The sequence below is a fragment of the Maylandia zebra genome, linkage group LG10 (assembly GCF_041146795.1).
Source record: "Maylandia zebra isolate NMK-2024a linkage group LG10, Mzebra_GT3a, whole genome shotgun sequence".
Classification (NCBI taxonomy): Eukaryota; Metazoa; Chordata; class Actinopteri; order Cichliformes; family Cichlidae; genus Maylandia; species Maylandia zebra.
The window spans coordinates 34,615,384-34,642,874 of NC_135176.1; the positions used below are offsets into that span (position 1 = coordinate 34,615,384).

The 27,491-nt window shown below is 46.6% G+C and overlaps 1 protein-coding gene across 1 annotated transcript; it reads right to left on the reverse strand.

The window, feature by feature from the left end:
* LOC101479352 (calcium/calmodulin-dependent protein kinase II alpha) lies at nt 1–27,359 on the reverse strand. Its single transcript, XM_014410747.3, has 15 exons — nt 27,310–27,359; nt 22,838–22,903; nt 22,682–22,754; nt 21,348–21,450; nt 20,836–20,919; nt 20,434–20,528; nt 20,163–20,285; nt 19,992–20,075; nt 19,719–19,761; nt 17,806–17,846; nt 11,717–11,765; nt 11,485–11,560; nt 10,325–10,419; nt 10,003–10,231; nt 1–8,340 (listed from the first exon to the last, which is right to left on the reverse strand). The coding sequence occupies exons 3-15, from the start codon at nt 22,706–22,708 to the stop codon at nt 8,337–8,339; spliced, it is 1,053 nt and encodes a 350-aa protein (XP_014266233.2). The 5' UTR covers nt 22,709–22,754; nt 22,838–22,903; nt 27,310–27,359; the 3' UTR covers nt 1–8,336.
* Between the last annotated feature and the right edge of the window lie 132 nt (nt 27,360–27,491).

Here is a 27,491-nt window from a genome sequence, read left to right on the forward strand (position 1 = left end):
CAGCGTTTGACCACCTCAGTTTATTTACAGAAACACTTTGAACACGATGCAGAAGAAAAGTCCAAACACACTCTCGCCCTCACACAGTTACACACGAGCATGCAGCATAGTCCAGTTACTACAGTACAGAACAATATCCATCATAGAGCGAGCTGACAGGATGTGACGGAGCGCCAACATGGTGGGCGATGGAGGAGGAGGAGCTTCAGACTGAACCTTCACCAGCACACAGTGACGGGCCGAGAACACTCAGATACAGAGACTCGTTTATCATTTTCATTTATAATTGATTTAATTATGCAAAACATCTGCAGTTTGGTTTGAAACTGAAGTTCAACTAAAATGTTTTTGATCCATAAAATCAAACCGAAGCTAATCAAACGTCAAAGAAGGATCCGAGAGCGCGGCTGGCACGCCTCGTCCTCAGTCAGACTTCAAGAAGTGTTTTAAGACAACGAAGAGGAGTCAGCTGATTGGTTCCTCTCTGGATTCACAGAGCAGTCTGTAACCCCGGCAACCACAGGAGTATAAGTGGTAAGTATCCGCTCGTTCAGTCTGACGTCACTAGCCGTGTCTGGGTCTAAACTCCGCTGCAGGTCCATATATCAAACGATCACTATGGCATTACTGAGAGTTGAAAACTGTCTAAAGTCTTTCATCTTTCATCTTTAATAAAATGATCAGTGTTCTGCTCTACCAGGTGTAACAATTGAGTTTAACATCCAGGCATCCATGAAAACGGAATTTATGACATTTAACGGAGTTAGAAGTTAGCAGGGAGTTAGCTCGCTAGCTTCTATCTGAATACAATATAGCATGTCCTGACTGCGGGGTTTTGGAAACAAATTAAAACGTACAGCTCTGTTATCACTTCCAGCATAAATGAAGACAGAAAACTAAACAGCAGTGACGTTTGTAGGGTTACTGAAGTTGGGCTATATATAATGATGTGCTACGTGACCGCTAGCGACACAGCTATGTTAGCATAATATAAACAAGCTAACTGTTTTTCCACTCGATAAAAGTTAACGTGAGTGTTCTCGGTGGTCAGGAACAAATGTAATCGCATGGCAGGATGCTGTAAAAGGACCAAACTTCAGCCAGGAGAACAACTGAGATAATCCATCCACAATACGAGGTTAGTCATTCATATACTGCTGCATGGGCTGGGCTGTAGTTACATCCTAAGGTTTTAAAAACTGAGCTTAAATAAATGATTAGCGGTAATAAAAGCCGAGGGAGGTCAACAGGGATCACTGACTGTTTTAGGAGCTTTTTGAGATTAAATAGAAGAAAATACATAACATTAAACATGTTAACAACACAAAAGCCATATTAAACGCAGACTACTTTAGACCTGGAAGTAGGATTCGTCGCGTCATCACTGAACAACCGGATTGTCCGCCGGTTGCCGAGGGTTGGCTGCAGGTTGGCGGAAGTTCCCGGTTAAATACGATGCCGTGGAGCTCCTGTAAGCTGCAGGCTGTGAAACAGACAGGAAATGGATCCAATTCACCTTCAAAATAAAAGTTGCTTCTTTTGAAATATTTTGTTTGTGGCAGTAAAGCACAGCTTTTACTTTGAAGGCAAACAGCCTTAGTTTCTCAGGCCTGTTGCGCTTTTTCAGGTTTCACTGCTGTTTGGTGACCTGCCGGCCAATCAGGGATGCTCATTTTCCCAGGTGGTCTCTGACTGTGGGACTGAGGCCTGAAACTCACCAGGCTTTTCACTCTTCTGTGGCTGTACCATCACTTCTTTAAATCAGCCGTCCCCAACCCCCGGGCCTCGGACCAGTACCGGTCCGTGAGTTGTTTGGTACCGGGCCGCAAGAGTTGAGGCTCAGGTGTGAAATGTTTGGTTTTCAGGGTTTTTATCGGTTTTCAGCGTTATTTTGTTATCGTTTTTATCGTTTACTCGGTTTTCCTGGGTCTTTTCACGTGTGTTATGAATAAATCTTTTTTCGATACCGGTACTAGTTTTATTTTGTTGTGTTTATCCGCGACACCTTAAAGGCCAGTCTGTGAAAATATTGTCGGGCATAAACTGGTCTGTGGTGCAAAAAAGGTTGGAGACCTCTGCTTTAAATGATAATAAACTGTGATGTGTTGCTTCAGTTCCTGTGTGATGGTTTATTTCCCTGGACCAGAGTTAGACCAGCATGAAGACAGAAAGCTCAGAGAGATATTTAATGCGCTCTTTGACGTTTACTGGAAACAATATGTAAAAAAAAAAAGAAGACCTTTATAAACTTAAATCAGCCTTCACCAGCAGAGAGGACTGTTAGCGCTCGTGGTTGGTTTTGTTTCGGGGTGCCTCAGCGCGCGTTGTGGGCGGGCTGCCATCAAGCTTCATCATTGGTCTATAAAACTGCCCCGGCTCAAACCTGTCCTTGTCTGAGTTGTTAGACTGATTATTCCGATGTTTCATGGGAAATGCGGTCTGTTAGCATCATTAGCTTTACTGTCACCATTACCTGTAAGCCACAAGCTAACATGCTAGCTGATTAAAACCCCTTTAGCTTGTGGCTAGAGGAGCTAAGCGTGGCCAACAGTATCCCAGGTGTCTGAAGCGACCTCCTCCTTCCTGTTCTCTCAGGTGAGGCTTCGAAACAGGAACCTCTGACCTGTGAGCATCTTTAGCATCCGACCTGAAGACGTTCAGCTGAAGAAGCAGGAAGTCCCTGCTTTGGATTGGATCGTTCAGATAAACATGGAGAGGCCACGCCCACTGAGCATCCAGTAGAAACACAGGAGAAACATCATAGCAGTGTTCCTATAATAACACGTGAAATCTACTCTAAGATGAATTTTTCAGTTTCAAGCATAAACACCAAAAGAGTTCTAAAAAATGACATCTCAGATATTTGTGGGGACGTTTGTGCGTCCACCAGTATTTTCACCACTAATAAATACTTTCAAGTGTCGTCAAAGGTCAAAGTGGAGGTGCTGCTTTTAGAAAACACAGACTATTGTAGAAAACAGCCATTCACGCCGGAGGTGCCATTCAGAGTCCCCACGGTGGTCACGCTCAGTCTGAGGAGGCTGAAGGACAGGGAAAGGTTTTTGTCTCCAAAACTGAAATCTGAATAAAATCAAAGGTCAGAGCAGCTTAAATACGTTTCACAACGCTTTCTGTTCTTTGTGTGTTTTCATTCAGCTGGTTGGAGTTAAAGGCCACCTTTGACCTGCGGATACATGTGCACACTGCTAGCCGGGATCACAGCACACCTGTGCAGTTCTAGCTCCGCCTCTTTACAAATATGATCTCAGATTTTTGAACACGTTGACGGCCCGGTCATTTTCCCAGCTGTTTCTAGCAGCGAATGGGACACAGTATGACAAGAGGTGTAATGCTCCGCCTCAGCGTGGCCCCGCCCATCCCCCGACCTTTGACTCAGTATTCAGCCTCCTCAGCTCCGAGCGTTTCTGAGACGGGATGCCGAATGGCACAGAGATGTCAATAAATTAAAGGGCAGCAGTGCTGTGGCAAACACATTCAGCAGCAGCTGAGGAACTCAACACTCAACAAAATAATAAAGCTAATAGTGCACAATGTGTTCTCTACAGGCGGACTCGCACAACGCTAGCACTGGAAGTCTGATCCGAACATTAAAAAGCTTGTAAATATACAAATGCAGTATATCGAGAATAATAATCATAATCATATCATCGTCATATTAAGAATCTGATTGTACAAAGTTCTACATTCTCCCGACGGTAAAAAGCTGCTTAAAGCCTCTGAGACAAACACAACGGCTCAAAAATCGCAGAATATCAAAGGTGGCACCGCCGGCATTTTGTTAGCTCGCGGCTAGCAGACACCATTGCTCCGGGTGAGGAATGCTAACAAAGCTAACGAGTCCGAGTCAAATCACCGGAGGGCAGGACCGCGGGCCGACAGCAGCGAACGTCAAAACGCCACGGAGGCTGAAGCCGAAACACAAAACACTAAGTCAGTTCCAGCATGCAGAAAATCACAAATCTGTACAGAAACACTGAAGAGGAAGAAACACAAGCCCTCCCTGCAGAACTCCAGCCAAACATCCAACCGTTTTGCACCACCGCAAAGAAAATCCACCAAAAATGGCGCCGACTCAGAGACTCTGAGCCGGCAGATCGATAACTAAAGCCACGATCCAAGATGCAGGTAAAGTTTAAGTTATTAAGTTAGTCCATAATTAAGGCTTCTAAAAAACAAAGACAGGAAGAAAAGAACCACACGGAGATATGAGGTTTCACACCGCGACCACGCCACCAACAGACCAACAGGGGGCAGTCTGAGTTCCTGCAGTACGGAGGCCCAGAAGAGTCAAAAAGCACCATGTGAAACGGCAGCTCACGTTCACATCCAACCCTCACAATGGTTTATGTTTACTCATCTAGTATTAAAGTACTGCAGTACTCTATAGGCAGTATATATGGATGTTTCACCATCAGTCTGAGTCACTTTTTCTCTGTTGTACTGGTTTGTGATTGGCTGAAGCTTAGCGACACATCAGTGCTGATGTACAGTCACTACAGGTTCCATAGATCGGCGTCGTGTTCGTTAACTGAATCAAATCAAACGTCTGCATGTTTGTGTTTATGTACATTTATTATTGCTTAAAATACTCCCAGCCCAGCCAGTAACTGCATTGGGATGTTTCTGCTGTTAAGCGTCTGAAATCTATAGCTCAGTAACTGTTGTTACAGTCCCGAGTGTGACTGTAACAACTCACTATATTTGTGTCACTATGAAGGGCAGTGATGTTTGTCACTTCTGGGACTCCGTACATTCCTGTCAACACTGGAGACTGATGATGATTCTGATTGGCTGTCTGAGTATCGAGGAGTTTTAGAATGTGTAAAAAACATCAAAGAGGAGTTTGTTCGTGTTTGTGAGTCTGTGTGTGTCTGTCTGTGTGTCTGTGTGTGAGTCTGTGTGTCTGTGTGTGAGTCTGTGAGTCTGTGTGCGAGTCTGTGTGTCTGTGTGTGTGTGTGTGTGTGAGACTGTGTGTGTGTGTGAGTCTGTGTGTGTGTGTGAGTCTGTGTGTGTCTGTGTGAGTCTGTGTGCGAGTCTGTGTGTCTGTGTGTGTGTGTGAGACTGTGTGTGTGTGTGTGTGTGAGACTGTGTGTGTGTGTGAGACTGTGTGTGTGTGTGAGTCTGTGTCTGTGTGTGTGTCTGTGTGCGAGTCTGTGAGTCTGTGTGTGTGTGTGTGAGTCTGTGTGTGTCTGTGTGAGTCTGTGTGTGTCTGTGTGTGTGTCTGTGTGTGAGTCTGTGTGTGAGTCTGTGAGTCTGTGTGTGAGTCTGTGTGTGTGTGTGAGACTGTGTGTGTGTGTGTGAGACTGTGTGTGTGTGTGAGTCTGTGTGTGTCTGTGTGTGAGTCTGTGTGTGAGTCTGTGTGTGTGTCTGTGTGTGTGTCTGTGTGTGAGTCTGTGTGTGAGTCTGTGTGTGTCTGTGTGTCTGTGTGTGAGTCTGTGAGTCTGTGTGCGAGTCTGTGTGTCTGTGTGTGTGTGTGAGACTGTGTGTGTGTGTGTGTGTGTGAGACTGTGTGTGTGTGTGAGTCTGTGTGTGTCTGTGTGTGTGTCTGTGTGCGAGTCTGAGTCTGTGTGTGTGTGTGAGTCTGTGTGTGTCTGTGTGTGTCTGTGTGAGTCTGTGTGTGTGTCTGTGTGTGTGTCTGTGTGTGAGTCTGTGTGTGAGTCTGTGTGTGTCTGTGTGTCTGTGTGTGAGTCTGTGTGTCTGTGTGTGAGACTGTGTGTGTGTGTGAGTCTGTGTGTGAGTCTGTGTGTGTCTGTGTGTGAGTCTGTGAGTCTGTGTGCGAGTCTGTGTGTGTGTGTGAGACTGTGTGTGTGTGTGAGTCTGTGTGTGTCTGTGTGTGTGTGTGTGTCTGTGTGTGTGTGTGAGTCTGTGTGTGTCTGTGTGTGAGTCTGTGTGTCTGTGTGTGTGTGAGAGACTGTGTGTGTGTGTGAGTCTGTGTGTGTCTGTGTGAGTCTGTGTGTGTGTGAGTCTGTGTGTGTCTGTGTGTGTGTCTGTGTGTGAGTCTGTGTCTGTGTGTGTCTGTGTGTGTGTGAGTCTGTGTGTGTGTGTGTGTGTCTGTGTGTGAGTCTGTGAGTCTGTGTCTGTGTGTGTCTGTGAGACTGTGTGAGTCTGTGTCTGTGTGTGTCTGTGTGAGACTGTGTGTGTCTGTGTGTGTGTGTGTGTGAGTCTGTGTCTGTGTGTGTCTGTGAGACTGTGTGTGTGTGAGTCTGTGTGTGTGTGTGTGTGTGTTTGACTGTGTCTGTGTGTGTCTGTGTGTGAGTGAGTCTGTGTGTGTCTGTGTGTGTCTGTGAGACTGTGTCTGTGTGTGTGTGTGTGTGTCTGTGTGTGTCTGTGACACTGTGTGTGTGTGTGTTTGTGTGTGTGTCTGTGTGTGTGACTGTGTGTCTGTTCCTGTCTAGCTATCTTTGTGAGAACCAACGGTCACTTGTGAGGACACACTCACACACTCACAGTCCTCACAAGTTTGAAGCCTTTCTGAGGCTCAAAATGTGGTTTTAGTGTCAGGGTTACAATTAGGTTATGGTTAAGTTTAGGGTTAGGCATTTTTAATGGTTAGGGTCAGGTGCTAGGGAAACCATTGTTTATAATGGAGCACTGTAACAAAAAAATAATTTCCTCCAGGGATCAACAAAGTATTCTGATTCTGATGTCAATGAAGGTCCTCACTAAGATAGCTGGACAGGCTTGTGTGTGTGTGTGTTCCTTATTCCTTTCTTGGTTTCTTTTGTTTTTATTTTTAGTCCCTTGACTCCTTTCTTCCTTCCCTACTTCCTTGTTCCCTCACAGGTAAGAGGCAGCTCCTAAATCTGAACCTTGTAAACTCAGTGTGAACAGCAAAGTTTGTGCTGCTAATGATGCTCTGAGCGGAGAGCAGGCAGGTAGATACACGCCTCGTTAAGGCCTTCCTCATTAGGATATGTGGTGGCGGTGGCTGTGGGGGAGGGGTGGGGCTGATCTGAGCAGAGGTGTGGCTGTTCATGGAAGATCACAGGTCAGAGGGTGGTGGAAGCTTCTAGAGCTCTCCAAGCCCGATGGAAGCAGATGAGTGTTCATGTGCAGCGCGCACAGTTTAAATAAAGTTTCTCCATTAGACAATGTCATCGTGAAGGCCACGAGCTGCTTTAGCCGCTAACCAGTTTAAAACGATCCATGTGTGAGCTCTGGGTCACCCGAGGGTTTAGCTGAATAACTGGGCTTCACCATGTTTCTAACATGCTAGTTTAAGAGCTGTGCCATTAGTATATATGTATAAACTCTGGAAGCATACGAGGCAAATACGGTAAACAAAGGCTTAAAGTTGTAAAAACATAAAACAAAAAAGGGGGAATGAGATGCTTTTTAAAATTAATAACTATGAAGAAGAGTTTTATTTCTGATGTACGGGAAGAAAAAAGTGTTTTTATTAATATATTTTTTACTGTAATCAGATAATCCTGATTTTCCAGGTTTATATTATATAATTGGTCTGTTTGCTGTTGTCAGTGTGGCTCAGCTCGAGTCTCAGTCACGAGTTCATTTATCTAAATAATCTGTAGCGACCAAAGCAGCTCTTGATCATAGTATTATATCACATTACATCTATATAATATATGTTTTTGTTCCTTTATGTAAATATCTGTAGTTTCAGGAAAGCTTGTATCTCCCACACGTCTAAAGGCGAGGCTCGTACTTCCTGTTTAATATCTAAAGGTAACCAACGCGTGAACGTGAACACTATAAAAGCTAAGTCTGTGCAGCCAACGGGTCAGTAGATCCGTGAGAAACGTAACAAGGAGCAAAAATGAAAGCTGGAAACTTTTTCTACGTCTACACTCGATCAGCTACAACACGTCATGTAGATGGAGGCAACACTGGGCTGTTTGGGTGGAGCCATGCTAACAGTTTCCCCCTGCTTCCAGTGTTTGTGCTAAACTAGGCTAACCACATGCTGGGTGAAGCTAACACACAGTAGTGACGTGTTCTGTCCACAGGGGGAGCTGTGGTGTGCAGGTGTTGGTCCTGTTAAACATCTGAAGGTTTGAACCTCCTGAACTCGAACAAACTGGAGATACAAGGTTTCCAAACATTATTACAATCTGATTGGCTGATCACAAGGGGGCGTGGCGGAAGCAAAGTCCAAACAAGCTGAGAAGAGGAAGCTGATTGGTTGGTTGGTAATGCAGTTCACTTGTTGGAGTGAAGCTTTCTGGCCCCGTCGTCTCCTCTCCAAACTCCTCAAACAAAATCCTGAATGGTTGGTGTCAGAGGCCCGGCCTGCTGTCAATCAAACTGCTGTCACGGCGACGGTGGCCCCATCAAAGATCCACTCACTCTGGAAGTTAGCTGGAGACGAAATCAAACGTGTATGTGAGCGACTGAATCAACAATGTCTGACAACACAGACGATTCAACCTGCTGAACAGTGACGAGTCCACGACACGCATTTTACCTGCATCACGTCACAGCAGCAAAGACACACAAAGACACACTCGGACCAGCCCCCCACCCTGAAAGGTAACGCTGTAGTTACAGTCGAATCTGCTGATCGGAAGACAGCAGCAGATGTAATCAGCTGAGTAAATCAGTAAAAACACGTCAAGAAACACCTGGACGTGTCAGGAAGTCAAACACCCTGAAAATCACAGTGAGCGATGATGCAGCCTCTCGTTCATGTTACTGACGCCTTCAGGCTCCTGATCAGATGATGGATCTCAGACCATCACTGACCCCCCGCCAGCCCGGTCACGCTCTACAGGCAGCATCTTCACAGCTTCTCCAGACCCTTTCACATCAGTCACATGTGCTCAGGGTGGACCAGCCAAGTCTGCTGTTCTATGGCTCCGCCTCCCAGGCAGTGAGCACAGGGCCTATAGAGGATGTCGGGCCTTCAGGCCATCCTCATGAAGTCTGGTTGTTTGGTCAGAGATGTTCACACCAGCGGCCAGCTGGAGGTCAGGGTACATCGTAGGTGGTGGAGGGCGACTGTGTGCGCCCGGCCGAACTAGTGGGTGAGGCCACTGACCAGGATGTCAAGTGTACCAGGGGCATGCAGCTAAACTTGTCATACCAGCGGCCTGCTGGAGGTCATCGTGTAGCTCTGGATATCCTCGTTTGGTTCTGATACCGGCCCTGATGATGGCCTCCTACGGCCGGAGTCTCCTCCATGCTCTGCAGACTGTGCTGGGAGACACACAAACCTTCTGACACTGGCATGTATTGATTTGCTGGAGGAGTTGGACTGCCTGTGCTAGTTGATTTCATGAACGTCAGAGCAGCTGAAACTGATTAACAGTCTCTCTACTACTGAACTAATCAGAGGTTTAACCGACTGGCTGCTGTGCTCTGATTTAAAAGTGTCCCTTTCAGTTTTCCTGAGCAGTGTGTGGTGGATGCTTGTCGTGGTTTGGGGTCATTTTGCTGTTCACAGCAGACCTGCTGAGCCTCTGTGCGGTCCTCCTGTCCTCAGCACACCGACTGTGGATCAGCACCTGGTGTGAACCCTCGACTGCACTTTTTCCACTCGAGTGGACAGTCTGTACGAGGGCACTGCTGCTGAGGTCTGATGCATCAGTAACAGCGGCAGGTTCGTTGGTTCCTGGGTTTTGTCTCTCAGGAACGACAGTCTGGCTCAGATTCAGTCTGCAAACACGAGTGGGGCTAAAATAAGCAGCTCCACCTCCACCCAGATTCATTTATCATCGACATGAAGCAGAGCGAAGGCGTGATGCAGAAACAGCTTCACAGCGTTTCATATGAGGGATGATTCAGCACCAACCACCTGCAGTGAATGTGTCGTTGGTAAAAAGAGCAAATATACTAAGCATGGAGAAAACTGGTGTTGACAAAGTGCTGAGGAATATACACGTGCATGACTTCACTGATGTCTGCTGAGGATCAGATTCGCCGATCCTGCCTCTCTTCACACGTTTTCTCCGTGCAGCTCGTTATCATGCTGGTTTTTCCCAGCTGCCCCAAACGCCCCGCTGCCCTTTGACCTGCTCTTACTTGCTCAGCGTGGAGGGGGAGCCTGAGCGGTGGAAGTGCACGATCTGCCACTTCCCGTCACGGCGGTGCCACACCCTGGTCTCCTCCGATTGGGCGGTGCGAGGCGTCCCGTTGGAGTCGATGTACTGCGTCACCCTGACGTATGCGATGCAGGCGGCCTCGTCGCCCACCAGGTGGATGTGAGGGTTCAGGATGGTGGTGTGCACCGGTTTGCTGTTCTTGGACCACACTGCAGACACAGACGGACAGGTGAACATGGTCAGGTGACCTCTGAGAGTTTTTTTACAAAGCAAGGTGTAACAGGAAGTCTGCTTCAGCTCACAGTTTTCAAAGTAAAAGCGGTGGAAGTCCAGGCCTTCGACCAGATTCCCCAACGCCTCGGGCTCGAACGCCGTCACAGCCGGGTCGCACATTTTACTGCAGGGAGAGAATCGTTTACTGAGACGAGTCAGAGACACGTTTAACAGGGAGCAAGTGAAAAAAACCATCCACACGCACAACACGCACAACACGCACAACACGGTCCTGTCGGAGCTCTGACCCCCGTCTCTGTGAACCTTCAAGCCCGGATCAGCAGCCCAAACTTTCATTGTTTTATAGCTTTTATTCTTTATTGATCACTCATAGATGAAATATCTGTCACTTTGAAACACCTGCAGGACACTTTGTTACACATATTAGCATAAATGTGTTTCCTGCTTTGATTTCTTTTGTTTTCTTAGGATGGGAGTTTTTCCGTCCCACTGTCGCTAAAGTGCTTGCTCATATGATTGTTGGGTTTTTCTCTGTATGTATTGCTGTAGGGTCTACCTTACAATATAAAGCACCTTGAGGCGACTGTTGTTGCGATTATAAAACTTTAACGGTTCAATCAACACACAGAAAAACAGATTTTATTGGCGAGCCAATCATCAAAGATGTCTGAGATTAGAAAACAGGAAGTATCAGTTCATTAAACAGGGCGCCTTCAACATCACGGCCAGGCCGGATCGTTTGGGCCAGTTTGGAGATTCAGGCCGAGCCACAGTTAATTACATCGATGTGATGTTTACAGCGACGCCGACGTCACCAAAGCGCTCTGTGAGCAGGAAAGCGAGCGTGACTGAAGTGTTTGTAACATTTGGGGAAAAGCTGAGCGTGGGTCAGAAGACGACTCGTTTGTATTGTTGGGTTAAAGGATGCTGATTCGCTCTCAGCGTTTAAAGACTGGCCACTGATCAGGACGTCTGATTGGCTAGTTTCAATCACTGATTTATTTCTGCTGGCACCAGCTTCAGAGAGGAGCGAGGGCAGCGTCAGGAGATGTTCCAGATGTTTCCATCAGAAGCACTGATTCACCTGCCCAAAGGTACGTTAAAGGGTGACTCCGCCCTCTGTGAGGCTCACTCGTGTCAGGGATTTCTCAACGCTTTGATGGTTTTATTCAAAAACAAACAAACAAACATTCCTTCTGCCCGAGCGTGCTCAGTGCTGGTTACATACGTGTAGCTCTCAAAGTCTCCGTTGCTGATGGCCTCGATGAGCTGCTCAGTGACTTTAATGATGTCCTGTTTCCTCCCTGAAACACACACATGCACACACGCACGCACGCACATGCACACGCACACGCGCACGCACGCGCACGCACGCACGCACATGCACACACACACACACACAGGTTAGTGCTGGTTCAGCAGCGTCCCGGCTCACTCGCTGTGTGTCTGTGCGTCCTCACCTCGGGTGTCTTCGTCCTCGATGGTGGTGTTTGTGCTCTCAGAGGATTCCTGCAGAGGAAGAAGAGTCAGTGTGGGCGGAGTCCCATCTAACCACACCCACCATAGTTTCCACTTTGCTGTTTCCGTCTGTTTCCAGTGTGTTTGAAGAGTGATTACAGTTTACAGAGACGTTTAACCTGAGACTCTTATTTTCTTATTCTTCAGCGAGCTTTACAGTTTTTGCTCCTCTCGTTTGTGTGGATGGGTTAATTGATTACTCTAAATTATAGGTGTGAATGTAAGTGCGAATGGTTGTCTGTCTCTGTGTGTGAGCCCTGCAACAGACTGGCGACGGACGGATGAATGGATGGACGGACGGACAGATGAATGGACGGATGGATGAATGGATGGACGGATGAATGGATGGATGGATGGACGGACAGATGAATGGACGGATGGATGAATGGATGGACAGATGGATGAATGGATGGACGGATGAATGGATGGATGGATGGACGGACGAATGGATGGATGGATGGACAGACGGACAGATGAATGGACGGATGGATGAATGGATGAATGGACGGACAGATGAATGGACGGATGGATGAATGGATGAATGGACGGACGGACGGACGGAAGGATGAATGGATGGACGGATGAATGGATGGATGGATGGACGGACGAATGGATGGATGAATGGATGGACAGATGGATGAATGGATGGACGGATGAATGGATGGATGAATGGATGGATGGACGGACAGATGGATGGATGAATGGATGGATGGACGGACGGACGAATGGATGGACGGATGAATGGACGGACAGACGGATGGATGAATGGCTGGACAGATGAATGGATGGATGGATGGATGGATGGATGGACGGATGGATGAATGGATGGATGGAGAGACGGACAGATGGACAGATGAATAGATGGACGGACGGATGAATGGATGGATGGATGGACGGACGGACGGATGAATGGACAGACGGACGGATGGATGGATAAATGGATGGACGGATGGATGAATGGACAGACGGACGGATGAAAGGATGGATGGATGGATGGATGGACGGATGGATGGATGGACGGACGGATGAATGGACGGACAGATGGATGGATAAATGGATGGACGGATGGATGAATGGACAGATGGACGGATGAAAGGATGGATGGATGGATGGACGGACGGATGAATGGATGGACGGATGAATGGACGGACAGACGGATGGATGGATAAATGGATGGACGGATGGATGAATGGACAGACGGACGGATGAAAGGATGGATGGATGGATGGACGGACGGATGAATGGACGGACAGATGGATGAAAGGATGGATGGATGGATGGACGGACGGATGAATGGACGGACAGATGGATGGATGGATAAATGGATGGACGGATGGATGAAAGGATGGATGAATGGACGGACAGACGGATGGATTCGGTTTGGTCAAGATGGCGCCGGTGTGTGTGGCTGCTCGTCTGTCACTGTCATGTTTGTTCCTGTTTATGTTATTTCTAATTTGTGTCATCCACGAAACAAAGTCTCTGCTGAGGTATGATCGCCAGACACTATTGGACCTCAAACCTGTGGTCCAAAATATTGTGTCCTTTGGAGCTGGTGGGCAGCAACCCCTGCCCCCATTTGCATCGGAAACCCCGGGTTACCTGTACCGGGTTCCCACGCTACCTTCCCGGCGAAAGCGTCCTCGTCGCCGGGGTAAACGAAGCGGTCGCCTGGTGAAGCTAAAGGTTTACCTAAAGAATTATTCTGCTGTTTTCCGACCAGTGCATGGATTCTTGCCAAGGTTGTTTGCGTCTCGGCGTTTTCTGGATCCTGTTGATGCCTGTTTGGTGCCTGTGGTCGGCTTTGATGATGATGCTCCTCGGCCTCGCTGCCCATGCCCTCCCAGGCTAAACCTCCGCTGTCAACATTATTGGAACCTGAGATCGCTGCGGCGGGTTTCTGGACCTCCTGAACCCCGAGCGCCAACTCCAGCTCCCGCTAGGATTGGCCTGGTGAACACCAGATCACTTTTAAACAAAACTTCTATTCTTCGGGACTTCTTCAGTTCCCGTGATCTGGATTTTCTGTGTGTGACTGAGACGTGGCTGAGTGTTGGTGAGTCCAGTGTTCTATCTGAACTTTTACCTGTGGATTGTTGCTATTTTAACTCGCCACGGACGTCAGGCAGAGGTGGAGGCACAGTGACTGTTTACAAAAAGGATTTTAAATGTAAGCAGTGTTTTCTACAGCCTCCGTTCTCCAGCTTCGAACACACCTCCTTCGAGGTGAGTCGTACAAACCCGATTTTCTGCGCTGTCATCTATCGCCCCCCGAAATACAATAAGAACTTCATAAACTACTTTTCTGATTTTTTAGCTGAGATTATGCCCAACTATGATAGTGTTCTTATTGTTGGAGATTTTAATATACATGTATGCTGTCCTGATAAGCCACTGGTAAAGGACTTTTTAAGCCTTATTGACTCTTTTAGCCTGGTACAGTCCGTACGTGGCCCTACACATGAGCACGGACACACACTGGACCTTGTTCTGTCATATGGTCTGCCTGTCACTGACTTGGAGATTTGTGACTGTGCACTCTCAGATCATATGCCTGTGTTATTCAACGTTGGTTTGACATATACCGCAGTTAAACCTGGCGCTGCTACTCGGTGCTGTCGGGTTATTAACCCCGCCACTGCTGCACAGTTTTCTGCTGCTTTTAATCAGCTCGGCGGCCCTTCTGACTTTGTCTCCTCTGACACAGAAGAGCTAAATTCCTGGTTTTATTCTTGCTGTAAAAAAATCATGGACTCTGTGGCTCCTTTAAAAACCAGGCAGCTTAAGGCTAAACCTGAGCCTTGGTTTAATGAGAGCAGTCGTGCTGTTAAGAGGGAATGTCGTCGAGCAGAACGGAGGTGGAAAAAGGATAAACTGCATGTATCATTTCAAATTCTCAAAGACTGCTGGCATCGCTACCAGAACACTGTTAAAGAGGCAAAAAGGGAATATTTTGCAAATATTATTTCTTCCAACTGTCATAACCCACGTGTGTTATTTAGGACCATTGACACTGTTCTTAATACTCCTTTGAATGTCTGTTTGGAAGTTTCTCCTGAGATTTGCAATGATTTTCTGAACTTTTTTATTGAAAAGGTTGTCACCATCAGGGCTCTTATCACAGCTCCTGACTCTGACCCCTCTGTCTCTGTCCCTTGTGCTGCTGTTTTCACTCAGTTTGAGCTTGTGACGCTCTCCTCTTTAGAGGATGTGGTTCGCCATATTAAGCCCACAGGTTCCCCACGGGATCCTGTCCCTCCACAATTCTTTAAAGAAATTTTTCCTAGTATACAACAGTATGTCCTTGACATTATTAACAGCAGTCTGTCTTCTGGTGTGGTTCCTGCAAATTTCAAACATGCAGTAGTACAGCCACTGCTTAAGAAACCTGGCCTTGATCACACAGTTTTAGCGAACTATAGGCCTATTTCCAAGCTGCCTTTAGTCTCCAAGGTTTTAGAGAAAATAGTTTTTAGTCAACTGAAAGATTTTCTAGATGATAATGGCATCTTTGAGGTTTTTCAGTCAGGTTTTAAAACCCTTCACAGCACAGAATCTGCATTACTAAGGGTTTTTAATTACCTCCTTCTGGCATGTGATTCTGGTAACCATGTTGTTCTTGTCTTGCTCAGTGGTGAAGTCCAGTTTTTATCATTTAAGGCGACTGGCACGAGTAAAATCTTTTCTTTCGAGGCAGCACCTTGAAACAGTGATCCATGCTTTTATTTCTTCCCGCCTGGACGACTGTAACTCACTTTATGTGGGAGTCAGTCAGTCATTGCTCTCACGTCTGCAGCTGGTTCAAAATGCGGCTGCACGACTCCTAACAGGAACTCGAAAAAGAGAGCATATAAGCCCCGTGCTGGCCTCTCTGCACTGGCTGCCTGTGTCTTTTAGAGTCTCTGGGGACACCTCAGGCCCTCCAAGGTTTGGAGGCCTATCTCCACCCACCACCACTTCCCCTGCCGGTGGCGGACTCCCTCAGGTGTCGGTGTGTTGGTGGTTCTTTGTGTCTGGGGGTGGGCGTCCAGGTACACACCGGCTCACTCCTTGGCGGCCGCTTGTCGGGGCCTGGGGCTCGCTCGGGCCCCTTTGGAGGTGGGGTGCCCCCGGCCTCTCGGCCTGGGGCTCGGTCACTCAGGCACAGCTGGGGGCCGGCGGAGCTCACGGGCGCGTCACTGCAACTCCCCCTGACTTCTGCTCCGCGGCTGCTGGGCGAGCCCTCATCTGGGACTCTCCTCAGCTCTTACTGGGACAGTGGCGCGGCTGCCCCTCTGTTGGTCTTCCATGGTCTCTTGTGTTCTGGGGGCCTCTGGATGTCTGGAGTTTTGATCTCCTCCATACCCACTTCACACCCTGGAGGACGGGGCTGTGGCCCCCCCACACTCCCTAGCAGATCATTACATGGAGAAACCTTTGGAATGCAAGCATGCTGATCCACACAGGTATGCACACATGGGTATTCACAGACGCGGACTAAAGCTTTCTTGGCTGCTGCCTCAAAGCACACTGTGCGCTGTCTATCTTGCTTGCTGCACAATATCGTTTATTATTTAGTAAATACTGATATCTATGACTAGCTAGTTTATTGTGATGGTGTTTGTTTTCTCTATTATTATGTTGCTCTTTGTTGTTTGCTGTCTCCTCTGTTTGTTTTTTTTGTTTGTTTTTTTTTTCTCCATACAGGTGACCCAGGAGTTCTTTTTTTTTTTCTCTCTCTTCCCCCCCCTTCTCACCGTCTCTTCTCCCCTTTGGTTTTCTTTCTTTCTCTCCCCCTCTTTCTCTCATTCATTCCCCCTGTCCTATTTATAAAAAAAAAAAAAAAAAAAAAAAAAAAAAAATAGAGTTAATTTTAAAATTCTTATGTTTGTTTTTAAATGCCTGCACAGTCTTGCCCCGCCTTACCTCTCTGAGCTTCTTCATCCCCACAGACCCTGTCGGTCTCTCAGGTCAGCTGACCAGCTGCTCCTGGAGGTACCGAGATCCAGGAGGAAGTTCAGAGGGGGCGGGGCCTTCTCTATTGTGGCTCCTAAATTATGGAATAATTTGCCCATGCACGTTAGAGAGGCCCCCTTCACTGTCTACTTTTAAACCACGTCTTAAAACCCACTTTTATTCCTTGGCTTTTAACCTCAGTGAGACTTAGTTTCTCTTTTAATTGAAGTAGTTATTTAATTAACGATTTCACTCTTTGGTTTTTATTTATATCTCATGTAATTTTATTTTACAGTTCCAATGTACAGCACTTTGTGTCAGCTGTGGTTGTTTTTAAAGTGCTTTATAAATAAAGTTGATGATGATGATGATGGACGGATGAATGGACGGATGGATGGTCTTTACGTGTGTTATTAGCAGGTGTGTTTGAGCCTGGAGTGTAACGCTGAGTGTGCACACAGCAAACATCATTGCAGGCGTCGTGATGACTGACGGAGCTCTACAAATTAAACTGTCTTTTTATACGTAAATATAAAAACATAATTTTAACCACAGAGACACGATGTCACTGTGTATGTTCTTATTGTACCTGATTACACCAGCTGACCTTTGTTTGCAGGAAGAATGACCAGCACACAGGTCAACATGTGGATTCATTTATTTTAAAATCTTGCAGCTGGTCTACAGTTGCTAATATATGATCTTATTTCTGTGTATAACTGTGTCATCTGCATACAGTCAGTCCTACATCCACGCCTTTACTGACACTTTGTTTCAGTTTTATGTTATTTTAATTTTTAATGTTTCTTGTTGCATTAATTTCATTCATCCAGTTTTTCAGATTTGTAATTCTTTTTTAATTTTATGACTTAAATGTTGATTTTTTCAGCATTTTCTGGCTTTTCACAAGAACAGCTGTGAGGTGATGCATCGCAGCTCCAACCTCTGATGTGTTTGTACAGAGGAAACAACACATTTATCATCTTATTACTGAGTGAACACGACACTGATCCATGCAGGTGGGAGTTCAGCTCTGTGACACTCACCTTATGTCAGACATCATAACACTGAAAAATAATGATGATGATGAGGTTACCTTCACTCCGTCGGCCTTCTTGTTGCTCCCGCTCTTTCCTCCTGAGCGAGGGATGAGAACAAAGAGAGAGAGAAGCAGCAGAGTCAGGAAGAAAGGAACAAAAGCAGCAAACAGGAGAGACGGCATCGTACCCAGGACCTCTGCCCACGTGCCCTTCAGCCGGCGGTCTGATCGCAGCACAGACTGAAGACAGTGGGTCACATGTTGGAGTAAAAATACTCAGACTTCCTGCTGCAGATTCAGGGAGTTCCCGGCGTGACATGTGGGTCGCTCAGTGAGCGGCGAGGCCAAATTTAGGACCAACTTGAGATAGTTGGAGAGCAGAAAGTGTGCACGCATTCCTGAGCGTCCACGCTGAACACGTGCATCTGGAAACACGTCCTCTGCTCAGGTCCAGCAGCAAACAGCCAATCAGAGAGCTCAGAACAACCAGCTCAGTATCACAACATGTGTTTGTTCTGCTCACATGACAAGAACATCAAATATACTGTTTACTTTACACCAGGGCTGCCCAATCCCAGTCCTCGAGAGCTACTATCCTGCAGCTTTTAGATGCATCCCTACTCCAACACAGCTGAATCAAATGGTTTGATTACCTCTTCAGCATGCCATCATGTTTGGCAAAGGCCTGATAACAAGCCATTCATTTGATTCAGGTGTGTGGGAACAAGGGTGCATCTAAAAGCTGCAGGACGGTAGCTCTCGAGGACCGGGATTGGGCACCCCTGCTTTACACCAACGACCAAACTCCATTCAAATATCTGCTAATTTAACATCAGTCTGCATGTTGCTCAGCACTTTTCTAAAGCTCAGAAATATCCTGCTGAAAAACTAGTTCATGCATTTATTACTTCCAGGCTGGACGACTGTAATTCATTATTATCAGGAAGTCCTAAAAACTCCCTGAAAGCCTTCAGCTGATCCAAAATGCTGCAGCAAGAGTCCTGACAGGGACTAGAAAGAGAGCAGATTTCTCCTGTTTTGGCTTCCTGTTAAATCCAGAATTCAAAATCCTGCTCCTCACATACAAGGTCTTAAATAATCAGGCCCCATCTTATCTTAATGACCTTGTAGTACCATATCACCCTATTAGAGCACTTCGCTCTCGCTCTGCAGGCCTACTTGTTGTTCCTAGAGTATTTAAAAGTAGAATGGCCCCGCCCCTCCCTGAGCCTGGTTCTGCTGGAGGTTTCTTCCTGTTAAGAGTTTTTCCTTCCCCTGTCCCTGAGAGCTGCCTCTCAGAGTGTTGTCTGACTGTTTCCTCTGTTTATGTGACAGTAAAACTGCATCGAGCTCATCTGATGCTGTGCAGATGAAGACGAGTTGAATTATTCCAGCGTTTGTGTTTAATATCTGTGGACTCTTCATGCAGCGCCGTCGTCTCAACAGTCGACCTAAAACTGTTTCTGAGTCCTCGCTTGTGAAACAGGAGCAAGTGGGCGGGGCAAACATAGCCTGGGAAAACTGTGGACACAGACACACTGACAGGGCCATCATGCTCGCCGAGCCGCCTGTGTCGCACACCCATTATGACATCACACTACGTGTCATGTGACACCGTCTTTGTGGTGTTTCAGCCGGTTGTGCACGTCTCGTCTTTTTGTAGCCTGGCGTGTGTTGCTTTGGCCGCTGCGGCTGTGTCGGTGGTTTCCCCGCTATCTTTAGAGCTCAGTGTGTGTGAATGTCTGGGACAGCTGCTACACACACACACACACACACACACACACACACACACACACACACACACACACACACAGATAACGTGTTTATTGTGTGTAAGCTGGCAGCTGACTGGTGGATTTCTCTGTGCAACCTCCTGCTACTGGAACACAAACCTGCAGGTCAAAGGTCAAAATTGTACATGACCTTTGACCACACTGGGTGGGTTTGGGGGGGGGGGGGGGGGGTCTTACCAGAGAAATTCCTGGTGGCCAACATGGTGGTGAGAATGGCTCCCTGAAGGAAAGAAGGGATAAAAATAAAAGCACAGAAAATTATGACAGAATTTATTTCTGATTTTCTAAAAATGATTATTATGTGAATTTAAAACAGATTAACTTCAACATTTCCTTTAAAACAACAAAGAGTCAAAAGCAGCTGTGACCACAAATCTGAGCGTTGGAAACTTTTTTCCTCCGTGGTCACTAAAAACACTAAAACTTCATGGTTTTATTTTGAAAGTCCACCTTCAGTTTCCTCCTGGCGTTGAACTTTTTCAGACACTCAACCGTTTCCTGTCTGTGCATGCAGGATGCCACTGTGGATCGGTGCTGGGAGGAAGAAGAACATCATCATCATCGTGAGGAGCAGAGCAGGACAGAGAACAAGGTCAAAGGTCAAAGGTGAGAGGGTCTCACAGAGATCCAGGGGTGTTTGAGCGCCTCGGCAGCTGTGATGCGTTTGGCCGGGTTGATGGTCAGCATCTTATTGATGAGATCTTTGGCTTCAGGAGTCACCGTGTCCCACTCCGGGGAAGGAAACTAGGAAGCAAGGACACAGGGAGAGGAGGCAAGGAGAGGACCAGTTTAAATTAGAACAACTGTAATAACAAAGGTGTTAAAGCCCCGCCCACAATGGTTAAACTGTCAATAAAGTACAGGTGAACAGTCGTGATGTCATGTGACCTACATCATAGGCGCCAGCTTTGATCTGCTGGTACAGACGATGCTGGTCTTCATCCCAGAATGGAGGATAACCGACCAATAGGATGTAGAGAATCACACCTGAGACAGAAGACCATAAAAAATTAAATAAATACACCTGACAAAAATAAAATGCAATAAAATATAAAAAAAAATCCACAGACAGACAGAAAAACCATAAAAGCTAAAAAAAAACTGGACGAAGGAATGAATGCGAAAGATAAAAGAGACAAAAATGTCCTCAGAGACTGAAAATAAAGAAAGTAAAACACTAAACGTGAAAACAACACCCTGGACATGAACCCCGAGTAAAAAATAAACAAACTGCACATGAGTGGAGGAAACATAAAGGAAGAAGAAACGGTAGAAACAGGAAGTAGAGACTCACCACAGGCCCAGAGGTCGACTGCTTTCCCGTATGGGTCCTTCCTGAGGACCTCTGGAGACAGATAACCTGGAGTCCCCGCAAAGCCTGAAAACAAACACATGTTTACACACAGTTGCTGTTTTGGAAGACCCTTGTTTATGTGACAAAGCGGCACAAATAAAAAATTTAGATTAATGAAGACCATCATCATCACCACCATCACCACAGTCACCATCATCGTCACCATAATCATCATCACCACAGTCACCATCATTATCGTCACCATCACCATCATCATCATCACCATAATCATCATCACCACAGTCACCATCATCATCGTCACCATCACCACAGTCACCATCATCATCGTCACCATCACCATCATCATCACCACCATCACCACAGTCACCATCATCATCATCACCATCACTATCATCATCGTCACCATCACTATCATCATCATCTTCATCACCATCACCATTATCTACACAATCATCACCATCATCATCATCACCATCACTTGGTGCTCTTACCGAACCATGCCTGCTGGTCTCCTTCCACCTCGATGGCGAGGCCAAAGTCGGCGAGTTTCACCGCCGCTCCTTTGGACTTGGAGGCCAGGAGGAGGTTCTCAGGCTGCAGACACAACAGACATGCTAACACGCTAACTCTAACCGCACTGGTTTGCACGAAAGGTGCTAAGGATGCTAACAGGACCGTTAGAGGACTTGGAGCCTGTCTCAATACGCGTACTTGTGCGTATAGTACTGTTCCAATTCAAGTACGCATCAGGCCAAGAACGCCAAAAAATCCCGGATGTGTTCCCGTCCGCCCGTTTTATTGAGCATGCATCAGTGGTGACTTGTGTAGACTTGGTACAAAACCCAATGGCGGCAATGGTGGACGAGCGGGGCTGAAAACGTTTAAATATTTCTGGGTCACAAAATAAACGTTTAAGTTATTTTCAAGTGAGAATGTAGCTGTGTAAGCTTCAAATATCTGCTCGGTTTATCAACATATCGCATATCTCCAAACGTGCTCCGACGTTTTCGGAGACGTCCGTCACCCGCCAGCTCCATAGCACACAGCGAGGTCGAGGATCACTAGAGCCGGCGACAACAGCGGACTCCTGGCACATCCTTTTGAACCCCCACCCCCCACGGTCTTTCGCTACTGAGGTTAAACATGATATATAAGTCACTTAGATCACTTCGAAATGTTAATGTTTGGTTTATTTCAGTGTTTTATTTGTTCCTGAGTAAATCGGTTTGGCTGAGACTAAAGATTAAAGCTTCATAACATATTAATATCAGTTAAATTAAGAGTCGACGGCAGTAAAAACTCTGGACCTGTGACATCATCAAGTACGCTGGTGTTCCAATTGTGCAAATCGCGAGTCCGTGCTCGTCGAGTACACGAGCACGGACTCGCGTACTTGAGTCTTGGTTTCATTGGTTTCTTCCCGTCTTTCATCAGAGACCAGCAGCTCTGGGCTCAATTCACCCGTCTGCTGTAATCAGCTGTTCATGTTTTGATGAGCAGCTGATTACTGTTGTGTGTAACGCTGGTGTGTTGTTTGTCATGAAAACACTGTGTTTGTGTGGGCGGCTGTTAAATCATCACACGTGCTATAATTCAGGCTTAACAAGCCAGACCTCGTTCAAATAATCGATTTTCCTGCTGCTGGTTATGAGCAGGTTATTAACAGAACTCGGCGGTCAGACAGCCAATAGGATCCCAGACAGTACTGTGGCAGTAAAGATGTCCCTCCCCCACTGGCCCCAGCGGCCAATCATATCGCTGCACAGAACTGCGGTTCAGGACACGTGGAGCTGTCAGAGATTATGTCACCTGACATGTCGGGTACCTTTAGGTCTCTGTGGACCACGCCCATCTGATGACAATGTAGCACCGCCTCCAAAATCTGCTGGATACAGTGACTGTTCAGAAAGAGGTCAGAGGTCAGAGGTCAGCAGCAGATTCAGCACAGAAGCAGAAGAAGTCTGAAGAGTGCGTCTCTTACCTGGCATCAGCTTCACTGTAGTATTCTCTCGCTACGATGTCTTCAAACAGCTCTCCACCTGTCACACTGACACACACAGACACACAACGTCATGAGACACACAACACAAAACGTCAGGAAATTAAGCAAACCATGAGACACACAAACACACGATGTCAGGAAATTACACAACCCTGAGACACACAAACACACGATGTCAGGAAATTACACAACCCTGAGACACACAAACACACAACGTCAGGAAATTACACAACCCTGAGACACACAAACACACAACGTCAGGCAATTACACAACCCTGAGACACACAAACACACAACGTCAGGCAATTACACAACCCTGAGACACAAACACACAACGTCAGGCAATTACACAACAATGAGACACACAACATAAAACGTCAGGAAATTACACAACCCTGAGACACACAAACACACAACGTCAGGAAATTACACAACCCTGAGACACACAAACACACAACGTCAGGCAATTACACAACAATGAGACACACAACATAAAACGTCAGGAAACTACACAACCCTGAGACACACAAACACACAACGTCAAGAAACTGCACAACCATGAGACACACAAACACACAACGTCAAGAAACTGCACAACCATGAGACACACAACACACAACGTCAGGAAATTACACAACCCTGAGACACACAACATAAAACGTCAGGAAACTACACAACCATGAGAGACACAAACACACAACGTCATGAGACACACAACACAGAACGTCAGGAAATTAAACAAACCATGAGAGACACAAACACACAACGTCAGGAAATTACACAACCCTGAGACACACAAACACACGATGTCAGGAAATTACACAACCATGAGACACACAACATAAAACGTCAGGAAATTACACAACCATGAAACACACAAACACACAACGTCAGGAAATTACACAACCCTGAGACACACAAACACACGATGTCAGGAAACTACACAGCCATGAGACACACAAACACACGATGTCAGGAAACTACACAACCATGAGACACACACACACACACGATGTCAGGAAACTACACAACCATGAGACACAAACACACAACGTCAGGCAATTACACAACAATGAGACACACAAACACACAACGTCAGGAAATTACACAACCATGAGACACACAAACACACAACGTCAAGAAATTACACAACCCTGAGACACACAAACACACGATGTCAGGAAACTACACAGCCATGAGACACACAACATAAAACGTCAGGAAATTACACAACCATGAAACACACAAACACACGATGTCAGGAAACTACACAACCATGAGACACACACACACACACAATGTCAGGAAACTACACAACCATGAGACACAAACACACAACGTCAGGAAACTACACAACCATGAGACACACAAACACACAACGTCAGGAAATTACACAACCCTGAGACACACAAACACACAACATCAGGAAATTACACAACCATGAGACACACACACACACACAACGTCATGAAACTGCACAACCATGAGACACACAACACACAACGTCAGGAAACTAAACAACCATGAGACACACAACACACAACGTCAGGAAACTACACAACCATGAGACACACAACGTCAGGAAATTACACAACCATGAGACACACACACACACAACGTCATGAAACTGCACAACCATGAGACACACAAACACACAACGTCAAGAAACTGCACAACCATGAGACACACAAACAGACAACGTCAAGAAACTGCACAACCCTGAGACACACAACGTCAGGAAACTACACAACCATGAGACACACAACACACAACGTCAGGAAACTACACAACCATGAGACACACACACACACACAACGTCACGAAACTGCACAACCATGAGACACACAAACACACAACGTCAAGAAACTGCACAACCATGAGACACACAAACAGACAACGTCAAGAAACTGCACAACCCTGAGACACACAAACACACCAGGTCAGGAAACTACACAACCCTGAGACACACAACACAAAACGTCAGGAAACTGCACAACCCTGAGACACACAACACACAACGTCAAGAAACTACACAACCCTGAGACACACAAACACACAACGTCAGGAAACTACACAACCCTGAGACACACAACACAAAACGTCAGGAAACTGCACAACCCTGAGACACACAACACACAACGTCAGGAAACTACACAACCCTGAGACACACAACACACAACGTCAGGAAACTACACAACCATGAGACACACAACACACAACGTCAGGAAACTACACAACCATGAGACACACAACGTCAGGAAACTACACAACCATGAGACACACAACACACAACGTCAGGAAACTACACAACCCTGAGACACACACACACAACGTCATGAAACTGCACAACCCTGAGACACACAAACACACAACGTCAGGAAACTACACAACCATGTGACACACAACACACAACGTCAAGAAACTACACAACCCTGAGACACACACACACAACGTCATGAAACTGCACAACCATGAGACACACAAACACACAACGTCAAGAAACTGCACAACCATGAGACACACAACGTCAAGAAACTACACAACCATGAGACACACAACGTCAGGAAACTACACAACCATGAGACACACAACACACAACGTCACGAAACTACACAACCATGAGACACACAACACACAACGTCACGAAACTGCACAACCATGAGACACACAACGTCAGGAAACTACACAACCATGAGACACACAACACACAACGTCAGGAAACTACACAACCATGAGACACACACACACACACAACATCACGAAACTGCACAACCATGAGACACACAAACACACAACGTCAAGAAACTGCACAACCATGAGACACACAACGTCAGGAAACTACACAACCATGAGACACACACACACACACACAACGTCACGAAACTGCACAACCATGAGACACACAAACAGACAACGTCAAGAAACTACACAACCCTGAGACACACAAACACACAACGTCAGGAAACTACACAACCCTGAGACACACAACACAAAACGTCAGGAAACTGCACAACCCTGAGACACACAACACACAACGTCAAGAAACTACACAACCCTGAGACACACAAACACACAACGTCAGGAAACTACACAACCCTGAGACACAACACAAAACGTCAGGAACCTGCACAACCCTGAGACACACAACACACAACGTCAAGAAACTACACAACCCTGCGACACACAACACAAAACGTCACGAAACTACACAACCATGAGACACACAACACACAACGTCAGGAAACTACACAACCATGAGACACACAACACACAACGTCATGAAACTGCACAACCATGAGACACACAACGTCAGGAAACTACACAACCATGAGACACACAACACACGTCAGGAAACTACACAACCATGAGACACACAACACACAACGTCAGGAAACTACACAACCATGAGACACACAACACACAACGTCAGGAAACTACACAACCATGAGACACACAACACACAACGTCAGGAAACTACACAACCCTGAGACACACAACACACAACGTCAGGAAACTACACAACCATGAGACACACAACACACAACGTCATGAAACTGCACAACCATGAGACACACAACGTCAGGAAACTACACAACCATGAGACACACAACGTCAGGAAACTACACAACCCTGAGACACACAACACACAACATCAAGAAACTACACAACCATGAGACACACACACACACACACAACGTCATGAAACTGCACAACCATGAGACACACAAACACACAACGTCAAGAAACTGCACAACCCTGAGACACACAACGTCAGGAAACTACACAACCATGAGACACACAACACACAACGTCAGGAAACTACACAACCATGAGACACACACACACACACACACAACGTCACGAAACTGCACAACCCTGAGACACACAAACACACAACGTCAAGAAACTGCACAACCATGAGACACACAAACAGACAACGTCAGGAAACTACACAACCCTGAGACACACAACACAAAACGTCAGGAAACTGCACAACCCTGAGACACACAACACACAACGTCAAGAAACTACACAACCCTGAGACACAAACACACAACGTCAGGAAATTACACAACCCTGAGACACACAAACACACAACGTCAGGAAACTGCACAGTTTTGACCTCTGGATGTGGGGACACTGGGTGGAGGGGCTCTGAATGTAGCGGCTGTAGGTGGAGGACACTGGGTGGATAAGCTGCTTACCTGTGGACAGATGTGCTTCACCTCTGTTTGAATATTTGGATTCTGTTTGCTTGTCTCACTGATTTCTGTGGTTTTCATTGGTGGTGGTGTAAGAAAGGGGTGTGGGTGGGGTCAAAATCACGGTATAAAGGACAGTTGTAGCCACAGTGACACCACCCACTGGTGGCGTCACGGAGCCTTCGTGGTGTTTTCAGTGTGGATGTGAGGAGCTCAGGTGTGTCACAAACAGCATGACGAGACACTCACAGGTCAAAGATGAGGTAATGATGCCCCTCCTCCGAGATGCTGTCATGCAGCCGAACTGGAAGACAGAAAGGAAAGCAGACATTTTATTTTCCCGTTACACCACGTCAACCCCACAGAGCGCACACGCAGCTGCTCGCCACGCAGCTGCTCGCCACGCAGCTGCTGGCCGAGGTCAGAGGTCA